This window comes from Capricornis sumatraensis, chromosome 3 (genome assembly GCF_032405125.1).
Source record: "Capricornis sumatraensis isolate serow.1 chromosome 3, serow.2, whole genome shotgun sequence".
Classification (NCBI taxonomy): domain Eukaryota; kingdom Metazoa; phylum Chordata; class Mammalia; order Artiodactyla; family Bovidae; genus Capricornis; species Capricornis sumatraensis.
In genome coordinates, this window is record NC_091071.1 from 45,099,677 (window position 1) to 45,113,402 (window position 13,726).

Sequence of the window (13,726 nt, forward strand, 5' to 3'; positions counted from 1 at the left end):
AAATTTCCAGATCACCAGGGGAGAAGAAATGGAGTTATTGTTTAATGGGTACAGAGTTTCTGTATGAGATGATGAAAAAGTTCTGAAGATGAATAGTAGTGATGGTAACACAACATTGTAGATATACTTAATGCCACTGTATGGTTTACCATAAGTTTTTAATGATCAAAAGCACTAGTATAAAAAAAAAGCCAATAGAACCAAAAAGAGAAATTAACAAATCCACAATTATTCTTAGAGATACCCAGAATAATTTGTCCTCGTTGACAGAACAAGCAAACAAAATCAGCAAGGATCTAGAAAAACTGAGTAATACTACCAATGAACTAGATCTGACTGACATTTATAGAACACTCCACCAACAATGGTGAAACACGCCAACAGCAAAATAGACACTGTTTTTAAGCACATATGCAGACCATTCACAAAGAGAACACATTCTAAGATAAAAAAACAAATCAAGAACTGAAATCATACAGAGTTTCTTCTCTAACCACAACGGTTAACTAAGAAATCAGTAACGACGATAAAGAATGATCTCCAAAAATTAAACAACACACTTAATCCATAGGGCAAAGAGAAATTCTCAAAAGAAATTAGAGCCGAACAAAAATGAAAATATATCAAGATTTGTAGACCCAACTAAAGCACTACTTAAGAGGAAAAATTATAGTATCAAGTGCTTACATACTACAAAAGAACAAATGTCTAAAAATCAACAACCTAAGCTTTCTCCTAAACAAACCAGGAAAACAGTAAAGTGACACCAAAGCAAACTGAAAGGGGAAAAGGGACAAGAGGAGAAACCGATGAAACTGAAAGCAAAAGAACAAGGGGAAATTAATGAAACTAAAAGCTAGCTCTTTGAAAAGATTAACAAAATGGGTAAACCCATAATAAAACTGGCAAAGAGAAAAGGCACAAATTACTCATGTCAGGACTGAATGAAGATATCACTGCAGACCCAAAAACGTCAAAAGGTCAGTAAGAAAATGCTAGTAAAGAAAATGCTGGGTAACTTAGAATGGAGCAATACCTGGAGTATCACAAACCAGCAACACTTACCAAAGAGGAAATAATCTGAACAATTCCAGACTAAAAAATTAAATCTGTGGTTAAAAATCTTTGGAGAAAGAAATCTCTAGGGTCATATAAATTCATAGGGAAATATTAAAAAAGAAATTACACTAATTCTACCCAACCCATTCCAGAAAACAGAACCAGACAGAACACTTGCCAATACTATGTATGAGGCCAGTTTTATCCTGATAAAAAGGCAAGAAAGTGTTTTTTAAGAAAGCCACAAACTAGTATCTCTGAAGAGCACTGACAGGGAAACTCTCAACAGGGTATTTGCAAATCAAATCCAACCATATAAAAAAAGACCAAGTGGAGATTATCTCAAAAACACAAGGTTCCTCCAGTATTAGAAAATCAATGCATTCCACTATATAAACAGACTTAAGAAGGAAAACATGATCACATCATTTGAGAAGAAAAAGCATTTGACAAAGAACTACACATACAAGTCAAGTATGTTCTACATACTAGCAACAAATGACAGGAAATTAAAAATTCTACAAAATACCAAGCTATCTACTTTGTACCTGGGCAGGTCCACAGGCAATCCCGACTATATGCTTGGTATCCAGTCCAGGCAGCGCAGAGGGTTCCGGCTTGGTCACACGCAAGGTGTCAAAGTGCTGACATTGGTCATTGCTTCCCCAGCTGTGGACCTCACTGTCCTCAGTCAGGGCCAGGCAGTGGGTGGACCCTGCAGCCACATCAATCACCTTCTTCCCTGGGGGGAAAGGAGGATGCAGATATAGCTTTATGTCTATGACTTATGTTGCAATAAGGATATTTACTCTAGGACACTCAGGTCAGAAGGCATTTAATGTAATTGCTTTAATATTATTCACAATTCATCTGCTTTGCGTACATTATTAAAACCTCTGCTGTGTTTTACTAGCTACAGTCTATTACGATCTACAGCCTACAAATAAAACTGTGAAATAAAAAGGATCTGTTCATTTTCCTCATTCTTGTTCAGAAAAAGACACCTGTACTTTGAATTAACTAGAGATCATATTTTCTTATCCCAATGTATAGCCATGCAAAGTGTACTCCTCTTTAAAAAGACTATGTTTCTGAACAGTTACAGGTTCACAGCGAAACTGAGAAGGCACATATCTGTGATATGCTCCTGATCCCAATGGACACCAAGCCTCTCTCCATTATTAATTAGTCATTTTTTTACACTCAGACATTCAGTTCTTCTGACATCATTTGTTGAAATGACAATCTTTGCTCCACTGTATTGCCTTTACTCCTCTGCTAAGGATCGGTTAACTATATCTATGTAGATCTATTTCTAAGCTCTCTCTTCTTTTCTCCTTTCCTCATGATCATACTTTGTGTTTAGTCACTTGGTCATGTCCGACTCTTTGCAACCCTTTGGACTTTAACCTGCCAGGCTCCTCTGTCATGGGATTTTTCACACAAGAATGCTGGACTGGGTTGCCAATTCCTCCTCCAGCGGATCCTTCCAACCCAGGGATCAAACATGTATCTCCTGGCTCTTCTGCACTGCAGGTAGACTCTACCTGCTGAGCCATCAGGAAAGCCCATAAAGATCATATGTTAGCCAATACCAAACTGTTCTGATCACTGCAGCTTTATAGTTAAGTCTTGAAGTTGGACAGTTATCAGTCTTACAACTTGCTCTTCTCCTTTAATATTGTGTTGGCTATTTTGCCTCTCAATATAAACTTTAGACTCGGTTTGTTGATATTCAAAAAATAACTTTCTGGGATTTTGATTGGAATTGTATTAAATCTATAAATCAAGTTGGAAAGAACTGACATCTTAGCAATATTCAGTGCTCCTATCAATGAACTTAGAATATCTTTCCATTTAGTTCTTTGATTTCATTCATCAGTTTTCCTTATACAGATCTCATATTATATATTTAGATTTATACTTATGTATTTCATTCTTAGGTTGCTACTGCAAATGACATTGTATAGTTAATTTCAAATTCTACTTGTTAGTTGCCAGTATGTAAGAAAGAAATTAACTTTGGCATATTAACCTTGTATGTCACAACCTTGTTAGTTCCAGGAGGGTTTTTTGGTCAATTCTTTCAAATTTTCAACATAAACAATCAAGTTGTCTGTGAACAAAGCTTTATTTATTCCTTCTCAACCTGTATAGCTTTTATTTCCTTTTCTTGTTTTATTGCATTAAACTTCCAGTAATGATTTGGACAGAAAATGATGAAATGGAACATCCTTTCTCCATGACAACGCCCAACCAGATGTCACACAACCAATGCATCACAAGTTGAACAAATTGGGCTATGAAGTTTTGCCTCACCTGCCATATTCATCTGACCTCTTGCCAACCAACTACCACTTCTTCAAGCATTCCAGCAACTTTTAGAAGGGAAAACACTTCCTCAACCAGCAGGAGGCAGAAAATGCTTTCCAAGAGTTTGTTGAATCTCAAAGCATAGATTTTTAAGCTAAAGGAATAAACAAACTTATTTCTCATTAACAAAAATGTGATTACTATGGTTCCTATTTTGATTAATAAAAATGTGTTTGAGCCTAGTTATAATGATTTAAAATTCATGGTTGGAAACCACAATTACGACTGCATGAATCTAATAGTCTTTATCATGTTGAGGAAGTTCCTCTATTCCTAATTTACTAAGTTTTTTTTTTAAATCATGAATGGGTATTGAAATTTTGTCAAAAGCTTTTTTTGCACTTATTGATAGGATCATGTGATTTTTTTTCTTTCATCTGTCAACTTGACGGGTTAACTGATTTTTTAACACTGAACCAGCCTTTCATATGTGTCTTGAATTCATATATATATTTATTATTATATATATTTTTTCTTTATATGTCACCCATCAATGGACACTACAATTAGATACATGTCTTAGGTATTATGAATAATGCTGCAATAAACATGGGGATGCAGATTTTTTTTTGACTTAGTGTCTCTGATATCCAGAAGTAGAACTGCTGGCAGTTCTATTTTATTTTTTGAGGAACCTCCATACTATTTTCCAGAGTGGCTCCACCAGTTTACAGTCCCACCAAGAGTGCACAAAGCTTCCCTTATCTCTACATCCTTGCCAGCTCCTGTTATTTCTTGTCTTTTGATAACAGACATTCTAAGAGGTAAGAGGTGTATCTCAATGTTTTGAAATGTATTTCATTGATGATTAGTGATGTTGAACATCTTTTCACATACCTACTAGCCAAATTATGTTTTCTTTGGAAAAATGACTATTCAGATCATTTTTTTTGCTCTTGAGTTATATGAGATTTACATACTTTGAATATAAACTCCTTATCAAATATACGACTTACAAATAATTTCCAGCCATTTCATAGTTTGCCATTTCATTTCTTTGATGGTTTCCTTTGCTAGACAGAAAGATTATTGACTTTAGATCTCTCTTCTTATATATTTGAAGCTATAAATTTCTACCTAAGCTTTCACTGTATGCCACAAACTTTTAAAAGTTGTATTTTCATTTAGTTTAAAGTATTTTAAGATTTCTCTTGAGATGTCTTCATTGACCTATGTTTTATCTGGAAGTAAACTATTTTATCTCTATGTATTTGGGCATTTTCCAGCTAACTTTCTGTTATTGATTTCTGGTTAGTTCCATTGTAGTCTGAGAGGAGACACTGATTTCTCTTCTTTTAAATTGTTAAGGTGTCTTTTATGGCCTGGTCTATCTTGGTGAAGGTCAAAGTACACTGTTTATTTAGAAAGTTTTCTAAAACAAAATCTATCTTTTATTTTTCTCCAAAGTTAAATGATATAAATATAAAATATATTTTTCAATTTAATAGTGTTAGCCAAGTATTATAATTTTGCCTATTAGTATATTTAACATGACATGAGGTCATGCTTTTAGACATATCAACATAAAAAAAATTCAGCAGTATGGGGAGGGAGGTGGGAGGGGGGTTCAGAATTGGGAACACATGTACACCCGTGGTGGATTCATGTTGATGTATGGCAAAACCAATATAATACTGTCAAATAAATAAATAAATAATAATAAAAATAAATTCAGCTGAAAAAATTCTACTATACTAAGAAAAACAATTCTAAGAGCCTCTCCTAAGACCAAATGACTATATCAATAATCACCAAAATACTCTCATAGTAAGCTATCCCTGTATCCACACAGGGGCTGAGGAACTTGATTTCATCTAGTAAATGAAGGGAATATAAACACAAAAGCAAATAAAATTCAAATACCGCTCCTTAGTAAACAACCAACCTTATTAACTCTCGAACTTACCTCAGAAACTTAGAAAATAATAAACACCATATGAACACACAAAACTTCTAATCACCAAAGTATTAACATGCTTTAAAATAAAAATGATGGGGAAATGAACTGGCAAGTCCCACTTAAAATTCTCACTTTTAAACTCAAAGCAAAAACATAAAGATGAATCCAGGTAAGTAACCCAACAAACGGTATCCCTTATGCCAAATGCAGCACAAGGCCTGTTTCTGTGAATCAAAGTGTACTGGAACACAGGTCCATTTGTTTTCTTATTGTCTATGACTGCTTTAAGGCTACAACAGCAAGGCTGAGTAGTCAGGAGAGATAGTATAAGCTCCTCAAACCTAAAATCATACAGAGAGCCTGGTCAAAAAAAACAGCCTGCCCACTTCATGTAGTGTAGCAACAGAGCACTACAGGTCCCACTTGATACACTTATCACCACCCTCTCCCATACTTCAGAAGGTATTTGCAAAGCACAACTACACACCTTGGCTTTCATTCCTCCCGTCTACTGAGAATGCATACTGGACACCTTGAAACCAAAAAAAGAGGATTCATCCATCAAGGATCAGTACAAACAAGGCTACTCCAGGCTGACCGAATCCTATCTCCCTCTGTGCTACATACATATCCATAGTCTTAGCAAGATCTACAGTATAACTACAGATGACCTCACCAAACAGAAGCTAATCTCACTAAGGCCAATTTAATGAGTAATGAAGAGTACTTGCCCTGCCCCGCCCCCCGCACAAAAAAAAAACCTCTCCAATAAAATAGAAAAAACCAACAAAAAACAACTCTCAATATTGGTAAAATTTAAAGTTTCAAATTTGCTGAGAATAATTCTATGTCACTTTTTAATATAAACAAACCACGTTCCATTTATTATCTCTACCTATTAAAATGTGGGTAAAAGCTTCTAATTTTATGGGTCATTCACGGAAGGTCATGTAAAGGAAAATACCTGTAAACTTTAAAAGCTTACTGAAGAAAACTCCTCAAACAGTTTTAAAAGTTTACATTTTGCACTCACCTTGCAATCCTTCCAAGAGTTTAGGATAACGAACATGTTCCTCTGTTCCATGCCCAAGTCTCTGGTTGTCACCCTTTCCCCATGAGTAAACTTGGCCATCTTTTGTCAAGGCAATAGAAAACTGACTTCCACATCGGACTTTGACAACATCCAAGTCTTGCAGCTTTTCAATCAGCTTTGGCGTTTTGCAGCCATCACTACCACCTCTGCCCAGTTTCCCATAGTCACCATCTCCCCAGGACCACACTTGACCTAAAAAGTACAAATTTTCATAGTAAAAATAGCTGTACATCTAAATAAGCCTTTTAAATGTCTGAAAATAATCAATATAGCCAAAAACACACAAAAATCTAGCTCACTAATGTATACAGTTGACACAAATGAAACCTAGCTTCTATTTCAGGTTGTTATAGAAGCAATTAAGAAATGGAGAGACTTCCCTGGTAGTTAAGAATCTACCTTCCAATGCAGGGGACACAGTTCAATCCTGGTAGGGGAACTAAGATCCCACATACCTCAGGGGAACTAAGCCCGGGCACTGCAACTACTGAGCCCACACACCTCCACTAGAAAAGGTCTCACGCCACAACAAAGGATCTCCATGCCACAATGAAGACCTGACTCAGCCAAAAAAAATTTAAAAGAAAGTTAAGAAGTAGAACAATGAAGACCTGACTCAGCCAAAAAAAATTTAAAAGAAAGTTAAGAAGTAGAAAGCTGACTTTTCATTTTGTTTTAACTGACTGAATAGTAAAGTCCTGTGTGTGCTAGGTCGCTTCAGTCGTGTCCGGCTCTTTGCGATCCTATGGACTGCAGCCCTCCAGGCTCCTCTGTCCTTGGGATTATTCAGCAAGAACACTGAAGGTACTGAAGGGGGTTGCCATGCTCTCCTCCAGGGTATCTTCTGGACCCAGGGATTGAACCAGCATCTCCTGCATTGGCAGGTGGGTTCTTTACCACTACTGCCACCTGGGGAAGCAATAAGCCCTAACCCTTACTAGTTTGGCTTCATGAAACAGCTTCCACTAAGTATTAAACACAGAACAAAAGCTCTACTGCCTCCACAGGACACAGTGACGGTACCCACAGCTTACTGCACACCATCTCAGGTCTGCCTGCCAACATTCTTGTTACACAGACCACATGTCAAACATACAGCAGTATTTATTTCCAATAAAAATTTTAGTGCAATTTAATTAAATATTACATAAAGGGATAAAATAAAGTTGCTCTCTGTGGGAGAGCAAGGCTGACAGGCTCCCAACTAATGCTGACAGACAGACCCCACAATACTGAAAGACAAATACTATTTTAAAAATATTGGGAATTCCCTGGCAGTCCAGTGGTTAGGACTCTGCACTCTCACTGCTGAGGGCCCAGGTTCAATCCCTGGTCAGGGAACTAAAATCCCGACAAGCCACACAGTGCAGCCAAAAAAGAAAAAAATCAACATAAAACCTGGTAAGTATATCCACAAAAAGTGTCACACATGTACAATCTCACTAATGAACACAAATATAAAACTGAAATTAAAAGCAAGTATCATACTGTGAATACACAAAGACTGATAATAAGCAGGATTTACCACAGAGAATCAAAGGTGGCTCAACATTAGGAAAAACTGTCAAACTAGGAAGGCTGGCCCTGGGCAATAGAAACTACGAGTCTCATAACATCTCCACCTCTTCCAAAGACACTGAGGGGCATATGCACTTAGAGCCTCCAAAGCTCACTCCCTCTAGGGAAGTGGCCCTCCTCATCCTGAGAGCTCTCCCAAGGCAGCACGTGCTCCACATACCATTCTCTGTCACGGCCAGGGTCTGAGCATCCCCACTTCCACATGCCACATCAATGACCTTCAGTCCTTTGAGCCCAGCAACCAGCATGGGAATGGCCTCATCTTCACTGGAGCCTTCAAACAGACAGGACTATTGTTACTGCAAGTATCTGAGAAAGCAGCAGCCTTACACAGATGCCCAAGCTGGCTCAGAGCAGACATACCGTGGCCTAGTCGGCCATAGTTGCCCCTGCCCCAGGTGTACAGCTCCCCTTCTGCCGTGATGGCTGCACTGTATGTGCTTCCACACGCAATGTGCACCACATGCTTCCCGGCCTGCTTTCCAGAGAAAGCAGAGATCACCTTAGGTTCCTCAAGAGGCCTGTTGAGACAAAAGGAACAAACATGAATGTACTTCTGAGCCTTTCCTACTAGCTCACTCCCAGGAATAAACTATCAGAGCATTGAGATAACTTTGCCTTTTAGGCATCTTATAAAATAATTAAGAAATACAGAATTCAAACACTTCCATGATTTTTTGTTAAGTGGGCACCTAATGCCAAGCGTCACACCCAGCATACTGTTAAAGACACAGGTGATCAAGCCCATGGCAGCTTTGGTCACAGCGGTCTGAACGGTGGCCTATTCACAGACAGCACAAGTGCAGCAATAGGGAAGGATGAAGCCCAGGAACTGCACCAAGTGACACAGCCAGAAACAAAACACTCCAAAGTGGCAAAAACCAGCAGCCAGAGGTGGGGAGCAGGGGTTGGCTGCAGAAGGGTCCAAAGAAGCTAGGGGGAGGGGTGCTAATAGAAACACTCTGTATCTCAGTTACAGTGGCTCCCAACCTCAAGCATTTGTGAAGATCACCAAGCTGTACATAGAAAGCTGGTGAACTGGTAAATCTCATGCACAGGGCTGAAATTTATATATATATTTGTTAAACAAACAGGGAAGAAATGATGGGCAAGGTTTACTAATCACATTGCAGTCTATATTTCACAAATGAAAAGCAGGAAGCAGCAAGGATTAACTGGGTAGAAGAGACCACTAGCTGATTCACTTTCAAAATTAGCAAATGCCCAATGCTTATAACCTAAAATATGTCTGCTATGATCACTAACACTCATTCTAGCCTCTCCAAAGACACAGCTCAATTATTTTGTGACACACTATTCTGGAAAATAAGCATACAGAGGGAGAGGCACACGGGAAGAGGAACAAACGAATTACTCCAGTACCACCTCCCCATTCAGCTCAAGTTTCAACCCCCCACCCCAAAGTTTCTCTGCAGCTTCTGCATTTGCACCATTCTACTTTCTTTCCCTCAACTCCTCAGGCAATAGACAAGTTACTCAACTAGCACTTAATCTCAACTGAGTGTTATTTAATTGCAAACTATTTTATGCATGGTAATTATATCCAACATTCAAAAAGTAAAAAGACTAATGCCTCCAACCCAAACCTCAACCCTTTCAAGTCCTGTGAGCCCCAAGGCAATCCCTGCCTCCCTGTTAACCTGAGATTAACAATAATTCTAAATTCTGTACCTGTAATTCCTTTTCTTCACTATCATTTTACTAGATTTGTCTGAAACTCCTACAACACTATCAAGTTTAGGACATCAAGTCTGCTGAATAGTAACACCCAGAGTGCATTACTCTTTTTTCACAATTTGGGATCCTTCCTGGAGATGTCCACTTCCACCCAATGAGAACACCAGTCTCCTCTCAACGCTGCTGCTGCCTACTCCCTGCTCATAGCTCTGACAACCTTGAAATGGGCTGCATCTTCAAACTCAACCTAAACCCAATGTTTTCTCCACCAACCTCCACTCACAACAGTAACATGAAAGGGTTCCTGTGACTCCAAGACAGCCATCAGAACTCTTTATTTTCATGACTCCACATTTAGAACAACCATTCTGTTTTGTTTCTGGTCTCTTACAATAGTCAAAATAACACATTAGAAAACTCTTGATTTTTGTAGCTGTGAAAATCATAGTATGGCTCAAGGAAATGACGTTATCTGATAGCGATGTGCTGAGGTAATAAATGAAGGAAGAGAGTGTGGAATTCAGTTTAGAAAACTCTGCAGTGAGGGTGCAGTATGTGTATCAACAGGAGTAGCAAAAGCCAGGGGAGAAGAACACGAAGGCCCACTGCCATCACTGTCGATGCAGCATGCAGAGCCCCCAGTGCAACAAGGACAGATCCATCTGGGGGGGCAGCTCTCTCCATCGCAGCCCTGCACGTCAGAGCAGCTGCACAACCCTCACCACACTTATCTTTGCCACCTTATTTTGGTTACGGCAACACAAAAGCAGAGTGTATCAGGTACAGGAACAGGCTGCACGTACACGGTGTCTCCATGGCCCAGACGTCCGCCGTCCCCGCAGCCCCAGGAATACACCTCTCCAGTGGCTGCCAAGGCCAGGTAGTGGTGACCGTCTGAATGGGCAGCAATTTTTACAATGTTTCTGGAGGCAAGCCCCTGGACCAACTGTGGGGCCTAAAAAAGGTAAAAACAGGAGAAAAATTAGTAAGCAATCCAAGGACAAGAAAACTGCATGACTTGCCTCACTCGAGTGTCCAACTTTAGTAAACCCATTCAGACTAAACCTCTCTGGTGGCTGTACAGCTGGCCTGCCCAGACCTACAGAGCAGCACCAGGCAGGTGCCTCCATGTGCCGCATGGCATGTCCAGACCTTTCTTGCACAGGAATATGCAACTACAGGTAAACAGCGCCCATCTGCCATCATCCCCACAAGTTTCTCATCTGTTACTTCCTGGTCCCAAAGTGAAATGACTTTACAGTTTATAAATGGGAATAATAGTTGACAATAGTTGACACTGTAAGGAGTTCCTGAGCTTAAGAACTAAGAAATTCTGCCCCAAAATCTTGACAATAATGATTACAATCCAGACTTTTAATTACAATTAATAATATACAATGAGCAGATGCTTATAACAGAAATCAATCAACATAAAGAAAGACAAGATATGTAGCATACATAGCAGAGAGCCCCCTCCACCAACCCACCCCAGGACCTACAAGCGTGTCACTGTTGTAGGCTTGCGTGTATACACGGCCATTCCTCGACAAGATCAGGAAGCGCTTCTCTGCACAGGCGATCTGCGTGACCCCCAGGTTGGCAAGGCCTTCACACTGAATAGGACCGATCACATTGGCATAGTATTTCCATCCTATTAACCCCCATCCTATGACTTCTTGTAATGATCCCTGTCAAATAATGAAGTAAGTAAATATTTTCTTCATATCACCAAGAAAATGTCCTTCTTAGAAAAAAATTAAGAATAATTCATGAAAGGAGTAACAAACAGATATAATAAGATAAAAATAAAGCAAGTAAAGAAGGAAGCTGATTCAAAACATTAAAATAACTCAGAACACCCCATATAGCCTCCATTAGCAGGTAAGATAAGTAACTGGACAGGTTACTTTTCCAGAGCATTTCATTTAACAGAGCACATTAAAAAGTAGCACAAGTAGATCCTAAATATATTTTCAAATGCTCAGAACATAGGTCACCACTCTGCCGTAACAGGTGGGGACCCAGAGGCCTGCACGCCTAGAGACAAGCATCCCTGCTGTTAGTGGGGTTAAAGGAGTCAAGCCGCAGGACAGCAATTGGGGGATAACCAGCTCCTATGTCCTCCACACCGGGTACATCACAGGTGCACACGTGTGCACCTGCATGTACACACAGAGAAGAACAAAGATACAGGGGTAGCCATCACAATACCACCTACACAGCAAACTTCTGGCAACACGAGTGTTCACCAATAGGAAACTGATTTTAAAAAATCATGACACATCCACACTTGGACCACTAAGCTGTTTTTTAAAATAAAGTGAGAAGCTCTTCACTTACACAGAGTATCCTGACTAGTGAAAAGACAAGCTACAGAAGGGCTATAATGTACTACCACTGAGAGAACACTGAGGGGGCACATGAAGAACAGCAAACTGAGAAGCAGCAGGTGGAAAACTGGGTGAGACAAGGCAGAGAGAGGTGTCAATGCACCCTCGCATTTAGCTTTTACTTTTGAACCATGTAAATGTAGTACTTATTTGGAAAACATAAATTACTATAAAATAAAATAAATACTCTTCAAATTGAAAGTTAGACAGAATTCCCTGGTAGTCCAGTGAACAAGACTCTACACTCTCACTGCCAGTGATCCAGATTCCATACCTGGTCTGGGAACTAAGATCCTACAAACCTCATGATGCAGTCCCCATCTTCCCCCCAAAATTAAAAGTCAGAAATATCTGCACTTTGCTGTATAGGAGAAACTAACACATATTACAAATCAACTACACTCCAAAAAAAATTAATTTTAAGAAGTACTTATACTATCAAGAACAAAGTTTAAAAACTCTGGATTAAAATCAGGATTCTTTCTGTGACCTTAGCAAAGTTCACTCCAAACGCAGCCTTATCATCCATATAATGGGACAACACTGCAATGATCGGGTGTGACTGTATGAGGTTCTCGGTGAGCCTGTATCAGCAGATCCTTACACACATAGATTAGTGTCAGACACACCACTGTGTTCCTGCTAAGGAAGACAGCACAGCATGCGGCTGTGTGAACACAGGAGACCTCTCCAGGGACATGCCTCCTGAATCTGGAACCTGGGATGGGTCCTGAACCTCTCTGTGCATCAGTCTGCTCACAGTGACAGCTAATGACTGACACCTTCAAGTGTACATGTTCAAAAGCTGAAAGCAAACTCCAGCCCAACCCCAGAGAAGTGAGCCTCCACACAGGCACAGAATGAGACTCCAGGAACAAACACAGAAAGAATAAACCCTGCTATCCCATTTACCTTATGAGATGTTGGAGAGCTACAGAGAGGCGGCATACACGGGGTGGCCAGGCGATCTAAGTGTGCCATGACAACAACTGCAGTCTGTCGCAAGTCTATAGCAAGCTCATTGTCTTGTGGAAGAGTAAGGTACCTCAGGAAACTCTCATTGGGGCTCAGAGGGCCAGAGAGAAGCTAAAGAAGAAAAGTGAAAAAACAGCTTCAGAAGTGGCGGGGAAAATTAAAGTAACACAAGTAGTCTTTCACCACTCTTTATATTTTGATACCCAGTCAGACATGACCTATAAACCTCCCCATCTTTGGCTGTCACATAAGAAGTACTGCTGATGCACTGAGATCTATACACTCACTGCACACAGAGGTGCCCATACATCCACACACCCACCACCTGTGTGCCAACTCCACACAGGTCAGGGACACCGCCCCATCTTTCTCAGGTTCACCATCCCAAGGACCATCAGAAGAATGCAGAGCTATCTACCTGGGAACAAAAGCACTGTACCTCAACTTGGCTTTGAAAACTGAGAACAATAACCATTATTTTAATCTAAAGCTTGCCCACTCATCAGAAAAGTAACAATTTTATTTGTACATTAATAATTCTAATTCTGCTAACACCAGAACAGCCTTATTATCATCAAAGACTGTAAAGTAATAGAATAACTAGGCTGCAACTTCATATCAGAACTGCTAAGTTTTTCCAGAAAACACCTACAAACTCAA

General features: G+C 39.7%; 1 protein-coding gene and 1 non-coding gene across 2 annotated transcripts in view; one reads left to right on the forward strand and one right to left on the reverse strand.

Moving 5' to 3' along the window:
• Positions 1-13,726, reverse strand: part of HERC2 (HECT and RLD domain containing E3 ubiquitin protein ligase 2) — a 242,029-nt gene that overhangs the window by 178,082 nt on the left and 50,221 nt on the right. Inside the window, exons 9-15 of the mRNA XM_068968361.1 lie at positions 13,004-13,177; positions 11,201-11,389; positions 10,505-10,656; positions 8,367-8,524; positions 8,164-8,277; positions 6,366-6,617; positions 1,608-1,801 (exon numbers count right to left, since the gene is read on the reverse strand). Coding sequence (XP_068824462.1) covers positions 1,608-1,801; positions 6,366-6,617; positions 8,164-8,277; positions 8,367-8,524; positions 10,505-10,656; positions 11,201-11,389; positions 13,004-13,177 — 1,233 coding nt within the window. The remainder of the gene's footprint in view (positions 1-1,607; positions 1,802-6,365; positions 6,618-8,163; positions 8,278-8,366; positions 8,525-10,504; positions 10,657-11,200; positions 11,390-13,003; positions 13,178-13,726) is intronic.
• On the forward strand, positions 7,694-7,766 carry TRNAE-CUC (transfer RNA glutamic acid (anticodon CUC)). Its single transcript has one exon. It is a non-coding gene; the product is annotated as a tRNA-Glu (tRNA).